General features: G+C 31.8%; 1 protein-coding gene across 3 annotated transcripts; it reads left to right on the top strand.

Annotated features, from left to right (window-relative positions):
• The first annotated feature begins 10,463 nt into the window (after window positions 1–10,463).
• Window positions 10,464–20,206, top strand: LOC114368638 (CLP protease regulatory subunit CLPX1, mitochondrial-like). Of its 3 annotated transcripts, none has more exons than XM_028325854.1 (16): window positions 10,464–12,020; window positions 12,311–12,372; window positions 12,575–12,672; window positions 12,810–12,889; window positions 13,203–13,253; window positions 14,189–14,263; window positions 14,344–14,421; window positions 15,549–15,605; window positions 16,041–16,111; window positions 16,229–16,328; window positions 16,569–16,673; window positions 17,623–17,685; window positions 18,260–18,382; window positions 18,500–18,652; window positions 18,875–18,974; window positions 19,885–20,206. In XM_028325854.1, exons 1-15 carry the CDS (start codon window positions 11,070–11,072, stop codon window positions 18,947–18,949), a joined length of 2,142 nt encoding a protein of 713 aa, XP_028181655.1. In that variant the 5' UTR covers window positions 10,464–11,069; the 3' UTR covers window positions 18,950–18,974; window positions 19,885–20,206. The 3 variants fall into 3 exon arrangements, with proteins under 3 accessions (XP_028181655.1, XP_028181656.1, XP_028181654.1); XM_028325855.1 differs by having other exon boundaries at window positions 19,864–20,206; XM_028325853.1 differs by lacking the exon at window positions 19,885–20,206 and having other exon boundaries at window positions 10,465–12,020; window positions 18,875–19,302.
• The last annotated feature ends 1,776 nt before the right edge of the window (window positions 20,207–21,982 follow it).

Below are 21,982 nucleotides of genomic sequence, written 5' to 3'. Positions count from 1 at the left end.
GGGTAATCTCATGTGATTTTATGACAACATGTTACATTATAGTTTTTATTTTAATTTATGTGTGCATTTAATGCCAAAAAAAAATTATATTGAAACAATTAAAACTCATTATTGTTTTGACTTTTGGGGTAACTATCATAGAAAAAGAGTATAAATTCACAATGTAAAAAAATTTATATGTTCATCTAATCAAAATTCATTGTGTAGGATAAGTTTATTGATTTTTAAAATAATTATTTTAAGATAATTTAAATAAAAATTTATAATTAAATGATAATGTAAAATTATTCTACGCTATTCATGTATAAATATTAAACTCATAAAAAAATAACAAATTTATTGAATTTGAGAATCTGTAATCAATTAATGATTATGTAAAAGTTTTTTATATGTTCATTGCATGTAATATTATTTATTTATTTTTATTTTTGAAGTAAGAAAAATATCTAATATTTATAGTAATAAATAAAGGATTGAGATTCTCTAAAAAAAATTAAAGGATTGAGATACTCAATTCTATTTTAGAAAACATTAAATTATAAAATATTTATTACTTTTTTATTTATTTAATTTAATACTTATGGTCAAAGCATATATTATTTGATTTTATTTTTTTTCTTTTAAAAATTAACTCTTAAACATATTCTTTATTACACAATTCTTATATATATTTTTTACGATCGTTGTTATGGTGGATCACCTTCATAGGTGATCCATTATGCATATTTTCAACCCTTAGATTAATCAAGGTACACAATTTTATTATACACCCTCTTGTATTATAACGTTCCCTTCCTTTTCTTCTCTATAATCCTCTCTCTTTACTGTGATCTCCATGGTGCCTCCGTCGCTCTTGGTCGTGTGATGTAGTCGATAGTGATTACCAACGCCAACAACACTTTCTTCTCTTCTGCAACCTCCCACGGAACCTCCAAGCCATCGCTCCCACCTTCACTTTCTCTTTGAAAATCAAAACCTAATTCTTATTCTTATTCAAGAAAAAAACGAACTCATAAGTTCAAAATCCACCCATTACAGCGCATCATATTTTTCCTTCCCCTTTTTATCTCACCACATCAATGCAAATCAAGAATTTGAAAAGCATGGTATGACATCAAGCAAAAACAAAGCGCATCAAACATTTGAACCATAATTTAGGGATTCAAATTCACATGTGTCTCCCTCTACTCCTACGGCAACAAACAAATGAAAATTCATTAAATATGATTCAAAATGAATCTTATTCTATTATTGATATATTTTAATTCGATTAATATAAAATAATTTTTGAAATAAAATTTCAAATTTGAAATATAAATCAATCATTTTTCCTATAAAATTTGATATTTGATAGAATAATATATATAATAAGATAAAATATAAATTTTTATATTATAATTATATTTTTTTTAGAAATATGAGGCAAGAGACGTCGAAGGACATTATTCTCCCTTCATTGTTTAGAATTGTGTTGAAAAAATGCAAATCCATCAAACAAAACTGAGGCAAAAAACTTGCACCCAAACAAAAAGGTTTTATTTTTATGAATGCACAAAAAAATTGTTGAAAACATTTTGATTTTTTACATGTCAGTGTTGCTGATAACTCACTTGTCGTCATTGCCATCGTCACTGGAGGTGTCGTTTTGGAAACATCGATGGCCAAGAGCGACAATTACTGGGATCTCATTGTGAGCTATCAAGATGAAGGTGTCGGTGTTGTCACTAATGTCATCGTCAACGGTGCGGTTTCGAGTGGTTTAAGGCTAAGAGCCTAATTTCGTGCATGTTTTGTAAATGAATCTTAAGTGATCTTGAAGTGAAGTGATGAATATGAAGGAGATGAGAAGAAATTAAAAGAGGAAAGAAAAATATTAGCATTGTAATAAGATGTATAGTGGTTGGACAGAGGCACCATGAAAGTTGTGGGAAAGGGAGGGGGTGATAGAGAATAAGGGGAAAGTTATAATATGAGAGAGTGCATAATAATACTTTACACCTTGATTCATATGAGGGTTGAAAATAATGGTACATAATGGACCACCTTCATAGATTACATTGTAACTTTTTTATGCATAAATGGTGAAATTTTAAAAGTACACATTAATTTTATGAGTTATAAAATTGTAGGGTTAGTCTCATGTTATCTTAAGGTCTTTCTCCTTTATAGTGTTTTTTTACTAGATTTTTTAAATTTCCTTTGGGTTCGTAATCATATGTTGTGAAATTTTAGATGCACGTGTATAGGATTAATTGGGCGAGTTGTGAAATTTTAGAGTTAATCTTTGGTTAGACCACCCTTCTTATATATTCAAACACAAAAAAACACACTTCTTTTAAATATATTTCTAGATTAATTTGTGATCTTCTTTTGAGTATGTATACTGTAAAAGTTTAGATGTACAAATATCAATTATTAGGCGAGCTATGTGGTTTTAAAGTTAATCTCTTTATTGTTTAATTAAGGGTATTTGTCCTATTTTTTTTATTGATTTTTTTATTGAGTTACTTTGTAAATTTTTAAATGCGTATATTGTAAAATGTTAGATATGCATTAATAGGGTTAAATAAACTTGTCCAATGAACTCATTTTTTTTTAAATCATTTTATATCAATTTAGGGTTGGCTATATTTATTTTCATGTCACTAAAAAGTAAAGCTTCAATCTAAAAGTTGCTCTAGATTCCATCAAATCAAAATCACAAATTATATCTAACTTTACATCTTTTTAAGCATCAATGCTCCTTGGAGTTAAATTTTTCATTAAGAACTAATAGTATACATCAATCACAACTTATTATGATAGGCAACTAGCTTATCTTAGCAGCTAAGGTAAGAAATGATCTAGGCCATGCTACGAGCTTTATGATTTTCTATATTGATTATAAAAAAAAATCACATGTATGACATATTATATTTAATTAAAAACTATAAAGAGATAAAATAAGTAATCTTCACGTAAAAGATAGAAAGACAATCTCTACTGAAAAAATCATTGGATTCTAGAAGAGATAGGCCTTCGTTGGCTAATAAGATTTATTTCTTAGACAAGGTGATAGGTATATTAAACAAGGACTCCCAATGAGGGGAAATATTGATTTGATGGCACAAAATCTAATCCCTATTAAGCTTGACGATGGTAATAGTTTGCTACCGAATGTTTTGTTAGATGATTAAGTGTTTCAAGAATTGTGCAAACCTTTGAAAGATACACTTATTATTAAACTATTAGGAAAATCTATTAGATATAATCTTGTGAAGGAGAAGTTGAAACATGTGTGGTATCCATAGGAGGTTTCATATTATGGATTTTGATAATGATTTCTATATGGTCAAGATCAATACGAATGAAGGCATAAAGGGAGTTTTGAATTACTATTCTTGGGTGGTATGTGATCACTATCTTGCAATTTCTAATTGGAGTTGTTGATTTTGCTTTTCCTACAATCAAGATTGATCGTATGTTAGTGTGGATTGAATTTCCCAATTTAAATTAAGTTTATTATGATGAAAGTTTTTTGTCGGTCATGGCTTCTACTGTGAGAAAGACTAATTAAAGTGGATCATAATACTCTAAAAGTGAATTTTCATATTATTTGCATTATTTGTAGATGTTTTGCCACTTAACAACTAATGGTGGGTAAAGTTTGACAAAATGGCCATTGGTACAATGTAAAAAACGAAGTAATTTTCATATTATTTGCATTATTTGTAGATGTTTTGCCACTTAACTCAAAATGCACCTATAAGGTTGCAATCCCTTAGGTTGCATGATCCTCAAAATGAATAACAAATTCAATATTAATTGTGGCATAGTTGTCATAAAGAGGAAGTCAATCTTCATAGAGATTGGTTGCTTATGCAAAAAACACCAACCCGAAACTACTAAAAAATATATGATTAAAAAGTGAAATAAGGTTTAAATTAGAAGTAAATTTAGTGGTTTGTAAGAAGCTAATTAGAAAGAGCATAATTGGGGGATAATAACAAAGGAAAACACATTGATGGATCCTTGCACTCAAAAAGCCAAACCATAAGCCAAATTCTTACTAAAAAAAGCAAAGGGTATGGAGAAAATCAAAGCTATGCTGCAATATGCATGATCAACCACCAAAATTAAATGTGATCAACAACCAAGAAGAGGTAAGCATCTTTGTTTCAAGAAAGTCTACTTGGGAGCCTCTATTGTGTCACAATCAAACATTAACAAAATCATGCATACCAAGATTCCACCTGAACCCACCCTTAGGTCGCAAGTGTTTTGTCTTTTATTGAACAAATAATCAAGAGTACCACATATAGGCTTCTTTAGTGTAATGCCTATTGAACATTTGGGATGTGCATGTTATAGGTTTGTTAAGTAAATGCAACCATTAAATTTAATGCTATAGGGCATGTTGCTATCCTTTGATGCCATGTATGAGTGGATAATTAACCAGAACTAATAGATGAAATTGAGGTTGAAATGGTGTCTTTAACCCTATAAATTTATACCTTTATTCCTCAAGATTGAATTCAATAATATTTCTATCCTCTCTTGGAATATTAGAATGGAAAATAATGCTAGAGCCAAGATGTAACACCTCGATCAAATCACACAAGAATGAAAGAGATTCAGAGACTATGCAAGTATGAGACTGTACAATTGAGGATGACTTAAAGGAATTAATTGATACTACCTATATCAACAAGAAGTATCTACTTTTCGGTAACCCATCACATATGAACTCCACAATTAGGCATGCTTGGCTTGGAGTATTTATGGGATAGGTGACTTTCTGGGAAGTTTCCTAGCAAGCATGTGAGTGAAAGTCTCACATTGGTTTGTGAAGATAGTCATTGATCCTAGAAGCAAGCAAAGCTGATTGTCGAGATCTCAGAAATGACTACTTACGAAGGGTTCTGACCGGTATAGGGTTCTAACGAACAAGGAAGTTGAGTGAAGTGTTACCGTGTGAAGTGTCATAGTGTGAGAGCCGTCGAGAAGTCAAAAATCAAGAATGTTACACAAGAGACATTTACATGGACTTATATTTAAGTTTACACTTATTGTTTGTAGTGTTTATGGAAACTTAACTTCTTTTTTAGAAGACTATTACTTACTATAAATTGACTTGGTTATAATCTAATCATGATCATGGAAGCTTAGGGTCATTCTAGTGGTTTTTGGATCCTACAACAACACAATCATATTTTGTATGGAATTCTATCCAAAAAGTTTAAGACTTGTTATGATAAGGTTATTAATTGAGATTTGGCAATGAGGCTTCTTCCTTTTGTTACTCACTGTGGTTGAGTATCAAGTCTTTAGCCACGATAGTGAAATATGTAATGACCCGTTTCGTCGCTACGATATCACTACACTAAATCGCGAGAAATTTCAATTTTTAAATGAAAACTCTGTTAATTTGCTTATGAAAAATGAAAGTAATTTTTTTTCGATATACATTCACCAAACAACACGTCATTACTTGAGTGAATACACACACACACACACACACATATATATATATAGGAATAGTAACTCAGTACACATCATTCACATAATGGAAAATAAATTTGTTCATACATATAATTAAATTTGTGATTTACATCTTCAATTCAACAAAAAGAATTATGGAACCAGCTATGGAGGAGTTGATTAACAAAATACAACTCTTTCTCAAAATAATCTCAACGTCATCAAGTCGGCTCGGCGGCTCCATAAATGAATCTCATTTCTCGTACTCTACTGTTATCACTCTGCTCCCACGAACAAAGGTTCGCGATCATCACAGGTACCAACCACACGGTACAAAAATTGCGAGGTGTGAGTTTATTATAAAAGAGATTAATACAAAAATCAAATAACTACAATTAGTAAGAAAACATTAACAAATATCATAAGCTTACATAAACATTCGCTAGTCCAACACACACTCAACAAATAGTCATCATCAGTCAATAGTTCCAATCAATCATGCTCAGTATGATGCATGCACCTGACCTCAACTCTCAAATGCAATGTGGTACCATCCCCAAGGAAATAGCCTAAGTGTGTCCACACGACACTCTCACTTAGAAAAATTAAGCAGTAAGTGTCGAGGTAACCCTATCGTGCACAGGCAACTCCCCTCCCCCCTACCCACGGTGATCAGCCTGAGTCTCAAGGGAGTTTCAAACCGAGTGACATGCCCCCAAGTACAAGTATTCCTCCTCATGAGAAACTACAAGTACTTAATGACAAAGTTTATATTATTTCTATGTCATATGAAGTATGAAACATGGACACCATCAATGCACTGACCGTAGATAATTAAAGATTCTAAGCCATCCCCCTCCAGAGATGCTTAAAACTCTTTAACCATTTTATTTCCCCCACCAGGGATATCCAACAAGGTCATTGCACCCCCCATGTACATACACAACATATCATCACAGTGCATTTTTAACATCATCAACATTTCATCTCAACATCAACATCATCTCATCTCAATGACATTAACAACAACAACAACATCATCTCATATTAACATAATCATCAATAACAACATCAACTCATGATAACATAGTCATCAATAACAACATCATCTCATATTAATTAATGTCATTAATAAAAAATATCATCAGTAAGTCACACTCTGCGTATACATATATAGTTCATGCATGAGATTCTCACTCCTTAGGTTTTCAGACAACACAAGTCTAAAAGAAACAATAATGTTATTCATCAATAATAGATATATAGCATCCCATTAGTCAAAAACATTATTTTCTTGAAAACCAACATGCAACAGGGATAAACATACATCTCCATAGTTAGGTTCCTTGACCCTAACTATGGTATTAAAAGCTGTAAACAATAATAAACTCCCCTCAACTATCGTGAACTCTCTTTCAGTTCCTTTTTGTGTCGCTCAGAGGTCTTTCTCGTTCATGCTCGTCAGTTCAAACGCAAGGTTCAATATACCAAATTGAAGGAAATTTAATATAGATTTCATAAAGAAGGTTAATAACAATATTCGGAGTCAAATACCCCCATCAAAACATAACGGGTTGATGAGTGTTTCTGATTCTACTAAAAGGAAACATCATTTTAAAATTTCATTCACGCCAATGTGACCGGGGTTCAGTGAAGGTCATGAAAATAGTATCAATGTTATAAAAGATAACTTTTACAATGTCTCATTTTCAAGGGTTTTTCAAAGGAAGTGTAAAAACACCCTATTATAGTTCCCAACACACAAGAGATACTAAGAGAAACTCAAACTAACTAAGAGAAAGACTTAGAAGTCAAGATTACCTCATAGAAGCTTTGAAATGGAGGATTGGGGGAATTTTCTTCACCGAATCCTTGAGGAGGATTCTGAGGATTTCGCTCTGATTAAAACATTTTTCTTGGTGTGGAGGTTCGGCGGCAAGCAATGGTGGCTCGTGGCGGCCACCGGTGGTCGTGGGTGGTGGAGAAGGAGGTGTTAGGGTTTGGGTGACATTTTGGAGAGGAGGAGAGAGTGAAAATCGTGTTTTTCATGCTAAATAACGTATTTATAATCTGTAGATCCCGCTTAACGAGATCGTCTTGTTAAGTGGGAGTCCACTTTTTGCGCTTAGCACGACAATTCACGCTTAGTACAACTCCCTCTACACTAAGTCTTGCTCAGCGGACCAATTCTCACTCAGCGCAATTCCCTCTCGGGTTGGAATTGCGCTTAGCGCGCCCTTTGTGCTTAGAGAGACATAAAAAGTTGTTACTTTCAAAATCCCAACGGTCAGAATATGGATAAATGTCTTAGAAGGATCCAGAAAGAATTTGAAGCTGATCCAACGATTAACGAATCCGGGATCGCGATTTTTCTGAAATAGGTTTGGGTAAAATTTGAAATCTCATAATTTCAACTTAGCTCAACAAAACTCAACATAACTCAATATCTACATCAAGAAATTCACATATGGCTGATTCAAGCCATACCTCAACTCATTCAAGTCAACTTTATAGTCAAATAACATGATAAATACAATTAAACATCGATTTATAACTAATAATATTTCAGGGTGTTACAAAATATGTTCGCATACATGATATGGACCTCTGAATCAAAGATGTGTTATGGGATAATAGTTTAGCATTGCAATAACTTGTTACTCCCCTACGAAATAATGTTAAGGTGGCGATTAATCACACTCAATTATGCCTTCACGAAATAATTGGTGATCTTTCTTATGGAAAATGAATTGTATCAATCTTACACAACAAAATCGAGTCATTCTCAACTCCTTAAAAATATTATGTGCATGTTGAATGACATTTACATGAACATAGATTTGGAATTTATACTCTCCAGGAAATATCAAATATTTTCTCTTTTTAGAAACTAATAATGCTTGTCTATAATGCATTGCACTTCAATGTCCTATATGGATTGGCTTTACCCTTATTTTTCTTAATTTTGTCACTTAGGACTTTTAGTGTTCACTGGTGGGTTTTTTTTTTTTTTTTTTCATTTCAAAGAGGTTTTGTCATAGGAAAAATTAGTCTAGTTTGAAACTTAAAGCTTAAGAACATATAATGGTTTGAAAATTGAAACCAAGAAAAGGACAATTGAACAAAGGAAAGGTGTCAAGCTTTGAAACTTGAAGAAAATAGGAGAAATTAGGAAGAATCACAACTAGAAAGTGACACACCATATATGAGGGGGTCTTCAGCGGTGTTAATTAATGATATATAACACTTAATTTTTTTTTTCAAATTATAAAATGTAATCATGTGATAACGAATTTTAAGACATTTCAATTATTTAAAACAATAATGTGTGTAATAAAATCAAAATAAAAAATTAGTACTCAGTATAAATGCACCATTAAATATTAGTTTTCATGACAATTATATTTAATTGCAAATTGATATATTGAATATTTAATTTTGTTAATTAGATTCATTTGACTATATTTAGTTTCAAAATTTATTTAACAAAAGACAATAATTATCATTTTTTAATTTGATTCTATCAAACAATTTTTTTTCTCATTGCACATGTGACTTTTTTCTCCTTTTTCTTTATATATTTAAATTTCATTTAAATTCTAATAAAATTATTCACATAAAATTTAACTGAATTATACCATTAATATTTATTCTAATAAAAATATGTATACTTTTGAAAATCTTAATTAAAACAATCAATACAAATATCAAAAGACTAGTATAAGTATCAATTTCATATAACTAATTAAATAATTTTTTTAGAATATTATAAGATATATATAATCATTTCATTAAATATATTATGACAAATAAATTTATAATAGATATTCATATTTAGTTTAAATTAACATATTTATTTTTTAAAAAAATATTTATAAATTTTTATTTTATATACAAAAGATTCAATAAAGTCAACAATTTTATGATGCTTAAAATTTATACTTAAATAATAGTATAAAATTCGTTATTCTATCAACCCATTATAATTTAATTTTGTTTACATATGCATTAAATATGTTTCATTAAAATCAAATGTATTTACACACAAAAAAAAGAATTAAAATGATTAAATTGTTAGCTATGAATGTACCATTAAATATTAGTTTTCATCCTAATTATAATTGATTGTAAATTAATTGATTGATATTTTGAATAATTAATTTTCTTAATTGAATTCATTCGACTATTTTAATGGTACTTGGTTAATGATTAATTGATACATTGTTTTCGAAATGCACTTAATAAAAGACATTAACTATAAATTGTTTTTTAAACTGAATTAACTATCAATTTTTTAGTTAATTCTATTTTTTTTCGGATTTACTATTTTTTATCTTTAAACTTTTTTGGATTTATAATTTTTTAGTCTCTAATCTATTTTTTTTTATAAATTGTGTTTTTAGTTCCTTAGCATGCTTACTCTTAGTCATGTCTCTATTAACTTTATTGGAGAGAACTTGATGAATTAAAGAGTAATGTTGGGTTCTCACAAAAAAATAAAGAGGTAATTTAGTTTTGAATATTCAAGGTACAATTAGATAATATTATATATGCAAGAAGAGTTACGGTAGGGAAAAATGGAAGAGTATCATATAACGTTTCATATAAGAGAGAAAATTATATAATACTTATAATATTTTAGGGGTCTAATTGAAATAAATAAATGAAACAATTTCTCATTGAATGCTAAAAAGTAATAATTCAAAGATTTTCATTAAAAGACAATTAGGATTCGAACCGTATTACTTGGTAAAAAAAAAAAAATACTATCTAGTACTACTATATTAAATACACAGAAAAAAACAATATTTCTTCTTTAAAGAATTAAAATGGCGTGACGAATTTTCATTTAATGAGTGTCATCCACAGCCGATAGTTAAATCTATTGCATCTACATCTACATACATGCACATCCAACAATAAATGGCCACTGAAAATGAACGACGAGGAGAAGAAAATTGACAAATAATACTAACAAATCTCTTTTGCAACGGTTGGCCATGGTAAACACCATTGGTGGTTTTTTCTGCTATCAATACTCCATTTATAGAAACCAAACCAGAAAATGTAGCTAATGGCTGCAAACAAACACGAGAGAAAGTATAGAGAAGAAGGCCTTGAGAGAACGAGAAATAACATTGACAATTTGGATTACACATCACATGGTCAAAGTGTCAAAAAATAGAGAAAAAAAAAAATCACACTTTATCGCACAATCACCCACTACATTACACTTCCTCAAATCACAGATAGAGAGAGAGAGACACACACATACGTGTGCCATGTTGTTTGTGTTAGCAGTTTTCTTTCCTTCGCCGATAAACACTCCTTAGCTCTATCTTGTTGCTCAATCCTCTCCCCTCCAATCCAATTTCTCTCTCTCTCTCTCTCTTCCCCTTTTCTTTTCCCCTGCATAAATTCCACGCACACCCACTTCCCAATCCGCGCACACAGATCCAAAGTTCTTCTCTTTTTCACCTTTCCACGCTAATTCCCCATCTGGGTCATCCAAATTCACAACATTACTTTGCTAATCAACCCAACCCTAATTCTCTGTTTTTAATCCCAATTTTCATCCCTTTGGTTTTCCTGATCAGAATCTTCCACCCATGTCGCGAGTCTTCGGTAGATGGAAGAATGCGAAGGAAATGGCGTTGCTTTCGGGGTCCCTGCCACGTGGGCACCATCGAACCGGGTTCAATTTTTGCCCAATTTCGACCCACCTGAACATGATCGCCGGCCACCGGTGGCGGGAGGCTCCGGTGGGGGTTCAGGAGCGGTACAAGTGGGACCGCGGCGGGTCGGACGATACCTCGTCCCGGAAGATCCGGGCCGAGGCGAATTGCCCACGTTGCACCAAAGACATGAACCTTGTTTTCTCCAATCGCCACTTTCCCACCCCACAAATTGAATCTGAATTGGGTGGTGGAGAAAGAGAAAAGGGTTACCAATCGGTGAACCTTTGCCCAAGTTGCAAAACTGCTTATTACTTTCGCCCTTATGACACTACACCTTTGCAAGGTACCTTTGTGGAGATTGGTAGGGTCACTAGTACTAACAATAATGGTGTTAATAATGTAAGCGGTAAGGGGCCTTCTCCTAGGAGGATCACACATGGGAAGGGTGGTGGCAAAGAGGGTAGTAGTAGTAGTACTAATAAGGGGGAGGAATTTGGGGGCAAGAGTAATAGTAATGCAAGTAAATGGCTTGAAGTGTCATTGTGGGAGACTTTGATGGCTTACAATGGTGGTGCTGGTGGAGGTGATGGTAGTAATGGCGAGCCACCTGAGTCGTGGCCGCTGCCACCAGATGATGGTAGTAATGGGAATGGGAATGGGAATGGATTGGCTGTGCATACTCCTCCAGGCCCACCTTTTGCACCTGGGATTAATGTTATCCGGGCTACGGGGCCACGGAATGGCGGATCGGGTGGTGCAGGTGGGGGCAAGGGCGAGAAGACTGCCTGGGGAGGGTCTAATTTGGGGAAGGATTTTCCCTCGCCCAAGGAAATCTGTAAGGGTCTCGACAAGTTTGTTATTGGCCAACAGAGAGCCAAGAAGGTATCCTGTTTTTCTGAATTTTGTTTGTTGTGCTTTGTTCGGCTTGCTGATGTGCAATGTAGGTGTCAGTCTGTGGTTTGTTTAGGATGCAAAATGAGGAATAAAAGAAAATTAGTGAAAATGTATGTGTCTTTTCTAGATTAATTGTTTTAGTTTTGAATTTGATTTGATTCCTCTGGTTTTCTCCCACTCTTTGTATATCCAAAACAATTAGACTTGCTGATATTACAAGTCACTGCAAATGCATTGTTTTGACTGTACCTCATTAATGGTTTATTTTCCTGTTGAAGGTGCTCTCTGTAGCTGTTTATAACCACTATAAAAGAATATACCATGCCACTTTACAGAAAGGGTTAGTTCTTTTACTACCCCAGTGGAATTACAACGGATTCTTTTGATTCCTTATTTTCCCCTTTTTATATAGATCTCTTAATATATAAACTAAACCATATGTCACGGTAAATATATGGGGTATTTACCCAAGTGTCAAAATCATAGTTTGTTCTTTCACATTATCTATTTGCTATGATTGAATTGGTGGATTTCAATACTAGGTCAGCCGCAGATTCAGGAGCTTCAGAAGTATTAGATGATGACGATAATGTGGAACTAGAAAAGAGTAATGTTCTCTTGATGGGTCCAACAGGGTCAGGTATGACATTCATTAAAACTAATTTATTTCCTTTTTTCTTATAAAAGAATTAGTTGCATCCACATTGCTTGCTCTTTTCATTTCAGTATCTGAAATTACAGCGTGCCTGTTATTCTAATCTAAATTTTATCGAATAGGGAAGACATTACTTGCTAAAACACTAGCTCGATTTGTGAATGTGCCGTTTGTCATTGCTGATGCAACAACCTTAACACAGGCAAGTATGAATTCATTGATGAGGTAATGTTAGAATTTGGAAAACAAAGAGTACAGCATAAAAAAGTTAAATGATGCAGATTTGTCCATTTTTCCATTGCCAAAGATTTGAATTTTTTTCTTATTTTAGAGATAAGAATGTATATGGTATGTTTGCTGGATGCAATCAACTTTTACTTTCAACTGAAAATTTGGGTATACAGTAGTAGTAACTAGTAAGTAGTAAATGTTTCTGGTTTGGTTTCATAGTTGGCTCACTTGTCCTTAGACAAAATTTTGTTGTTATTGACCTAAAAGAGGATTCTACTTTGCAGGCTGGTTATGTTGGAGAAGATGTCGAATCAATACTGTATAAACTACTTGTGGTATGTGTACTGTTCTGCACCATTCTGATGTTTGATTAAACTATCAATCCTTTCTCTTCTAGGAATGACCTTATTTATCAATTTTCAGTATCCTAGCAATTCTTTTCTTAGGTTTTTTGTTTTGTTATGCTCACTTATATTATACAGTTGATAATGAATGGAATTTCTCACAATAGAGAGTTTGTTACATTCAGGGAAGCTTCCTTGCTTTAGAAACTTAATTGAAAATGATAAAGGTCCGCCCAAATTCCTTAACAATTTATATTAGCTGTAGACAAGAAAAAATTAGATTAACCCCTCATTATTTTGTCTATATCTTTTTGACCCACACAATAACCACTAACTATTTACTTGTGTTGCCTAGTTAGAAAATTTCTAAATGGTTATATCCTCAGACATGATATAGGTTGTTATCTAGTGAGGTGCTTGTTATGGTGGATTTATTCCCTTGTGGGTGCTGTGGTAGAGTAGCATTCTGTCCTTCAATTTGAGCCACAATGAAAACAACGAGATATTAAAGTGAATTAGTTTAACTTGTTCATTTTTTATTTTACAAATTGCTCTCACGAAGATGTGTTGTCTAGTCTGTGTACAGTCCTAGAGTTAGTCATTTAAAAAAAAAATTAAGAATATATTTGTTAATATTTAAACTAATAAATAAAGGTTTGCAACATGTGCTGCTTTTATGGAGTCATAACATTTACTAAAACTACTAAAATTTCATGTAATCACAGAATACAATTATAAAAAAACAGTTAAAAAATTATTTAAACAAATAGAAAGGGTTCCTGACACGCATTGATGCATGTCAGTGAGGCAAGCCAGCGTTTGAATCTCCTCACCTACTGTTCTGTGCAAAGATTGTTCTTTTTATCTTGTTTGTAGTTGCACCTTCCTTCCATCTCATTGCTATACTGGTTATTTTTGCTATACAGGCAGCAGATTTCAATGTTGCAGCAGCTCAACAAGGAATAATTTACATTGATGAAGTTGACAAAATAACTAAGAAGGTTTCTTTTCCAATCTAATTGGATAAGTACATGCTTTCTTATCGACTATAGATTTTAATGTTATTGTTACATAATAACAGGCCGAGAGCTTAAATATCAGTCGGGATGTTTCTGGTGAGGGTGTTCAGCAGGCATTATTGAAAATGCTGGAAGGAACTGTAAGTAAAGGATCTAGAATGCAGTTGTTGCTAACTAGTTTATTGTATCTCATTTATACTGCAACTGTAATCTGTAATTTGACAAGCAATTGTAATTATATGTGCAAAGGGTATTTAAATGGTGATTGACTGATAGCAAATAACATTGATGCATTAGTGGTAATTTCAATTAGATTAAGAAAGTATAATATATTCTTTTGCATGTTGGGATCTGATTTTGAGGTTTCAAAGACAAACTTCTATTTATTCAGTCCGATGAAGCTGATATGCGGTATAATTCTCAGGCATTGAGGACTGAATAGTTGAAACCTGAAACATGAGGCATGATTTGAATTGACGAAATGTGATGGTCATAGGGTTTAGTAAGAGCAGACATGATTCCTTGGAGTGCAATATTCTTTTCTCTTACCATAAATTATGTGCTCACAATTTCTTCTTCCTAAGTAAAACAAATTAACAGTAATATAGCTCCTTTGTGCTGCTTCTAATTAATTGTATGCCAAAGATTGTGTTTTGGACTGTTGTTGAGGCAAAACAAAAGACCTGGTATTTCTAGACCAATTTCCAAGGAAAATGTGTATTTTTCACCAAGTAGTCCCTTTTTGAAGCTCAAGTGGAAAATGCCCATTTTATTTAAATCACCATCAAAGCTTCTTCTGCAGTATTAAACAAACATCAAATTATCATAGTATCCTTTTTGCGTGAGAACTCCATGGTTAAAGTAAAAGATATTAATAAATGAAAGGAAAAAGAATTCTGAAATTTGAATTATTTGAGTTTAGACCAAATTAGCTCCCTGAGCTTATGGTGAATTTTATTTGGTTCCATGATTCTAAATTCTGGAATGTATTTTCTGAAGCCTTCTTTAGCCACTGTTTTAAAGATTCACTTTAACATTAGATTTATTTATACTTCTTATTTGCAATATAAGATATAAGTTCTCTCATAATCCAGATTCCAGATCCTATAATTTTTTTTGCATCATCACCTTTCTGTGTTGTGGAATGTTTTCATACTTTTACTTATGCATTGATTATTTGTGTTGAATATTTTGAAGAGATAGGGGTTAAATTGGTTATCGTCATTCATACAGTATCCTAAACTTGGAATGATTTCTTATTGTCTAGATAGTAAATGTTCCTGAGAAAGGAGCTAGGAAGAATCCACGGGGGGATAACATTCAGGTATGTTGTTTTGGAAGAATAACATCTCGCCATTCCTTTTCATTTTGTTCATATGTGTACCAGTCAGACATTTTTTCTCATCATGTTTTTGTTTTCTATTGTCATGAACCCTGAAATACTTGTTTAGAATTTAGAAACACGTTTCTATCATTATGATTAATGTATATTTTTTTCTCATTAAAAAAGAATGAAAAAATGAGAATGGTGCACACCTTTGCACTAAAACCAACATAGATAGCTGGAGGAAATTACAAAGGAGAAAATGCCAAATGGAGAATTTTTTAAGAACTTTTGTATCCTCCTACCAAGTATTTTTCAATATCTGTCAATGTAGGCCAGCTTCAGTCACCTAGTGGCTACTACAGTTTAAATATAACTCTAGCAACACTTGTAATTTTTTCAATAATCTTCCATTTATTTATTTTTCTTATGCAGATGGACACAAAAAATATTCTTTTTATATGTGGTGGAGCATTTATTGATCTTGAAAAAACCATTTCGGAGAGGTAAAATGTTGGCCTTCGGCTTGCAAAAATATTTGCTCATAAATCACAGTTGGTTTACATATGTCTTGGTTTCTGTCGGAGTATTCACTAACTTGTACTATTTATCAAATAAACCAGACGACAAGATTCTTCTATTGGTTTTGGAGCCCCAGTTCGTGCAAATATGAGAGCTGTTGGAATAACAGATTCTGCAGTAACATCATCTTTACTTGAGTCAGTGAGTGTTGGCTCTTATTATCTGAAATATTAATCTCCTTTTTTATAATTGTAAGGCCAGATAGATAGATAGATGGATACTGTAAGCAATTGAAGATTGTAAATAATGCATTTAAGCTACCATGGTGGTGTGTGCTTTCTCAAATCTTCCAGCACCACATAAAGATACACTAGTGAGATAATGAATTGTTGCTGACAACTATCATAATTAGTCTAAAGAGTTGTGCTCAATACTTTTCAGGTGGAAAGCGCTGATCTTATTGCATATGGCCTCATACCAGAGTTTATTGGACGATTCCCCATTTTAGTCAGCTTGTCAGCTTTAACTGAAGACCAACTTACGATGGTATTCCTACCTCGTTTATTTTTGTCTTCAATCATATCATAATTTTTTCATGCTCTAAACAATTTAGTGTTCCAAGGACTGATTCTGCTTGCCTACTGCTTCTGATGATGATTGATTTTTGTACTGTCATTTCTAATGCTTTATACTTATAAAGACTGGAATCCATAAGTTTAGACTCCTAAAAGCTTTAAATCTTTGTTGTTCTCTCACCATATCAAGATTTTGTTATATATTTATTATTTATATATTTTTAATAATTTACTTCAATATTTTTATAAAGATAATAATCAAATTGATAAAGAAAAAGAAAATATAGTCATTTGGTCTTGCAAGTCATGGGTCATATATCAGGAAAAATAAATTGGAAATTTTATTGATTTTTTATGACTAGAATAGAAACCTATGATGTGGGTATAAAGTGTAATAAGAAAAGTTAACACACACACACATAATTTATATATATATTTCTTAAAAATGTATGCAAACTGGTTTTATTGTGTAATTGTAACGAAGATTGGAAGGTCATTAAAAGTAGGGTGTATCCCTGTTTTTGTTGACACTTCAATCTTCTCTTTTCAGTTATAGTAAAGAATGAAAATTGGAACATTTTTGGAAAGTAGAAAAGAGTATAAAAGAGAGGAATCACTTTTCTATTTAGTATATGTTACTTCATATGTAGAGTTTGAGTTTTTTTTTTTTTTTGCTTAGTGGACCCATAATTTGTTTAACATCAATTACTTTTAACAACTCAAGTGTAATTGGCATCAGTAATATCATCTGAAAATTTTCCCTTGTGCTGTTTGTAGCATGCTATATATGTTGGTTTAGATTTTAGACTTGCTGTCATGTGGAATACTTAATTTTGGCTGTTCGAAGAATAGTTATAGTTTTTACTTAATTTAGATCCTGAACAGATATATAGTCATATAACTGTTGTTGGTTTTTGCAGGTCCTCACTGAACCAAAAAATGCTCTTGGCAAGCAGTACAAGAAATTATTTAGCATGAACAATGTAAGCATCAGTGTGTGTGATAGAGTGCCTCACTCTGTATGTATGAATGTATGAGGTGTGAAAACCTGAACTCACGTGGCCACCATCGCAAACCAAACAAAATTTAGGCAAACCAAGATGCCAACTTCAAATTGGTTAAAGTGTGACTGATTTAATGATTGTTCATGGCAGACTATTCTAATAATGACTCACCAAATGTATCTTTTTAATCAGTTACTGTCTCCCTCTTCCTATTTTTTCAAGACTTCAAAGTATTCCTTAATCTCTTTTTTTTTTTCATCATTTGGTGTTGACTGTAGCCTGTCTCAGCCATTTTTGCCTTTCTACATTGGAACATGACATGGAAGCCTAATCAATTGCATGATTTCTGGGCCATTTGTTGTTGGTCTTTGCCAGGTCAAACTGGTCAACTTGTTCATGCCTTTTGCACAAATCATTCAAATTGTCCTGTGTGTGCATGCATGCGCGTGTATTCATTTGTTTAGTCTTTCTTTCAGTTAAGACTGCAAGTGAGTAGCTAGTAGGGTGGACAAAGTGAAGTCTATTTATCTCAAACTTTACCCTTACACTTCAGGTTAAGTTACACTTCACAGAGAATGCTCTAAGGCTGATAGCAAAAAAAGCGATGGCCAAAAATACTGGTGCCAGGGGTTTAAGAGCCCTACTGGAAAGCATTTTAACCGAAGCCATGTTTGAGGTATTGAACAGTTTGTTTATTCTTAAAATATCTAATTATCTATATCTATCTTCAAGTATCACAAACTATCACTCTCCTATTTTTTTTACTAACACATACCATGCTTATTTGCACCAGATTCCTGATATTAAGACAGGAAGTGACCGAGTTGATGCAGTTGTAATCGATGAAGAGTCAGTAGGATCACTAACTGCCCCTGGATGTGGAGGGAAAATTCTTCATGGAGATGGTGCTTTAAAGCAGTACCTCGCTAAGATGAAGGATTCAGCGGTATGATCTTACATTTGAACCTGTGCTGACTAATGCATTAGATTTATGTTTGAGGGTTAATTATTATTATATAGAAACTATCTACTTTTTAAGGTACCTAGTTGTAGCCCCTGCTAATATAATAGCATGCTTCATACAGGATATGTTTTTATCCATTTGCAGCATTATGAGCTATGAGGATATTGTATTGAGTTTTGGCTAATTTTGCTTAATCTTTTGCAGGTGAATGTAGACGTAGGTGAATCAGATTTACAAGAGGGGGATTTGGAGCTTTCATCAAGAGCCATTAGCTTGTGATATTACTACATCTACCATATTCGGGGTATAATTTATCATTGTCATTGTTATTTGTAAAAATCACATAAAAATTGCTGTAATTATCCCTTTGTATAACAGCATAGCTACTGGTCTAAGTTCACTGGATAGGAAAGAAATAATAGAAGATAAAGAAAGGAGTAGTGTAGCATTGCTAATTTAGGCAGCACATCATACAAAATTTCAATTATTTTTTAGGAAGTCTCACTGAAGACATTTTTTCCTTTGTACTAGATATTACTAGATTTCCACTGAGCAATTTACATATTATGGATTTATTGTAAGCAGTCTTATGCTGATTTCATCGACTTATATATTTTAACTCTTTCTTGTTTGATTGTGTTGAAAGTAAAAGAAAAAATGGCTTTAATGGAGCAAGCTAATTGAAATAATGATAGATGTAAACGTAATACTAAAGTGCATGAGAATACTACTTTGAGAGGTAAAAATACTGGTCTGACAATCTTTAAATAGATCCTTGGACTATTTTTTAACTTGGATTTCTAAATTTGTATTTGTTTTCTTACTTATGTCCCACCATTGACCTAATTAAGAAACAAACAAATTGGGGATCCATTAAATAAAATTGGAGACTTATTTATAAATTGTCAAATAATTAAGTACATGCAAGTTAATTTAACATTTTTTTTCTGACCTAAATTAATTTAACCTACATTCAATATAGGACTGATACTGAAATTCTGTTCATTGTCCGTCAATGAATATTAAATTAAAATAAAAATATATTTTTCATTCTCATAAAATATTTAAATTTATTTTTTATTCTTACAAAATATATATATATATATATATATATATATATATATATATATATATTTATTTATTTATTTTCCTACTCGTAATATTAAAATGTGTAATTTTTGAGTTGGTGTTAGACTTGTTTTAATCAAACCTAGATGGCTGGATTGTGCAACACGTGTGAAGATATCATCCCTCAGAATCCAACGTACCTTTCTCTCTCTGCCGCTTTCATTTTCCTTCTACTGCGCACTCCTCCGCCCTTCACCACGACGCCGCCGGGTCAGCTTAGGGACTTCTTCTCATCGCCATTGTCGAGGTTTTCATACTCTCTTTTTTTCTCTTCTTCCATCTCCCTTGAAAATCCTTTCTCATTTCCTCGAGAAACTTTCCAGATCCAAATGTAACCCGTAGTTAATCAATATCAGTGTCACTGACCACAAATGCGGTGTTGATCTGAAGCTTAGACAATTAATTTTTAATTCACTTTACTTTCTTATGATTATTTTGTCTCATTCATTCAATTTATGAATATTCGTTGATGCTGCAATTTTTTCCTCACAAATGATGGTTTGGATTTGGAACCCTGCATAACATTACGATGAAAAAATTGTTGGTTTGCAATTATTAACTTATGCATTTTTTTTATAATTTGTGACGGTTTAAACCCTTGAGATCAATCGTATTCTGTTTTTGTTTTTTTATGTAATTTGTGGAGCTTTTTTATATCAAAAGTTATATTTTAAAATTTATATTAAAAAAATATCACGTAATTTAGATTTAAAAAGTCACACATTTTAACTTTTAATTTTGAGAGTGAAAAAAAAAATGGACTGAATAAACTTTGAGTATTTTAGCCTTAAATTAACTTATTTTGAGCTACATTCTTGTTTGAAATTTCATTATTCAACAGCTAACATCATCCTACAGTTCATTGCAATGTGAAGTGCAACAAATATTTCATGTGCATGCTTATGATAAGGTGTAACCTTAAAAATCATCTTAACAAAAATGATTACTTTAACTAGGAACACGGTCAATGTTTCAATGCAATGACTTCGAGGGCTTTTTAATAAGATTACAGGAACAACTATAGTATCACTGGTAAAATCATTTTATCTTTATACCCAACACGTACCTAATACATGGCTTATTTAAGTCAGAGCATTGTTTAGATGAGCTTAACCTATGTATATTAATAATAATACAACAATAACAAAATCTTATATAAAAAAAAGGCTAATAAGGAAAACTTGACTACATTGTTTACATGCTGTTGATCGGATGGGCTAAAAATCAAAATTTTAGAGATGTTATTAACAATAATATATTATATTAATAATAATTTTATCGGTATGAAATATTAAAATATTTTCTCTCTCTCTATATATATTGAAAAATATTTTCATTATAATTTAAACTGACTAAAATAAAATGTCTTTTAATCTATTTTGTCTTTAGAGATAAAATCTGTCTACTATCTTTTTCTTATCTTTTCATTCCTATCTTTTGGGAAGATATTCTTTTACTATGTCAATATATTTTAACGGTTTTTATAGATAGTTTTAATGTTGTTGGCTTTTGCAAGTTGGAGAGTTTAGTTTTATTTTTATCCTTTGTAAGTTGTTGTAGCAAGTTGGAGACTTGGTCAATTTCGGTTCCATATCTTAACGTGATTGCTGCACTTTGAGGTTTTTTGCCTGTATATTTCTCTCTCTTCCATGAGCAATAGAACACACTTATAGAAAAATATCATTTTTCTATCTTTTTTTATAAAATTATATTATATTATTATAAATATATGTTTTGGAACATGATATTTTTTTGGTTTGAGATCTTTTCACTGCATTCGAGTGGATCAATGGATTGTCCTATATTAGGATAGAGTGCATGCATGCATTAATTCATCTTATCAGTGTAATGAAGATACTTTCTTTCTAAGGATAATGGTTGTGTGTTTTAACTCAAGTTTTTTTAAACTTTATAATTATTAAATTTTATGCTTTGTATTAATTTATTATTATAAACTACGTGTTATAATTCTATATGAGCTCATTCCACTATTATACTTATTGTTTATGACTTCCTAATTTAGTTATTTAACAATCGAGAGAAAATCTTATATTTTACTATAACGTGTATATTATTACTTTGGTTAAAAGATATATATATATATATATATATATATATATATATATATATATATATATATATATATATATATATATATATATATATGCGCGTTGAAAAATTTAC

Source organism: Glycine soja, chromosome 9 (assembly GCF_004193775.1).
Source record: "Glycine soja cultivar W05 chromosome 9, ASM419377v2, whole genome shotgun sequence".
Classification (NCBI taxonomy): Eukaryota; Viridiplantae; Streptophyta; class Magnoliopsida; order Fabales; family Fabaceae; genus Glycine; species Glycine soja.
This window is presented reverse-complemented; position numbering and strand designations above follow the sequence as displayed.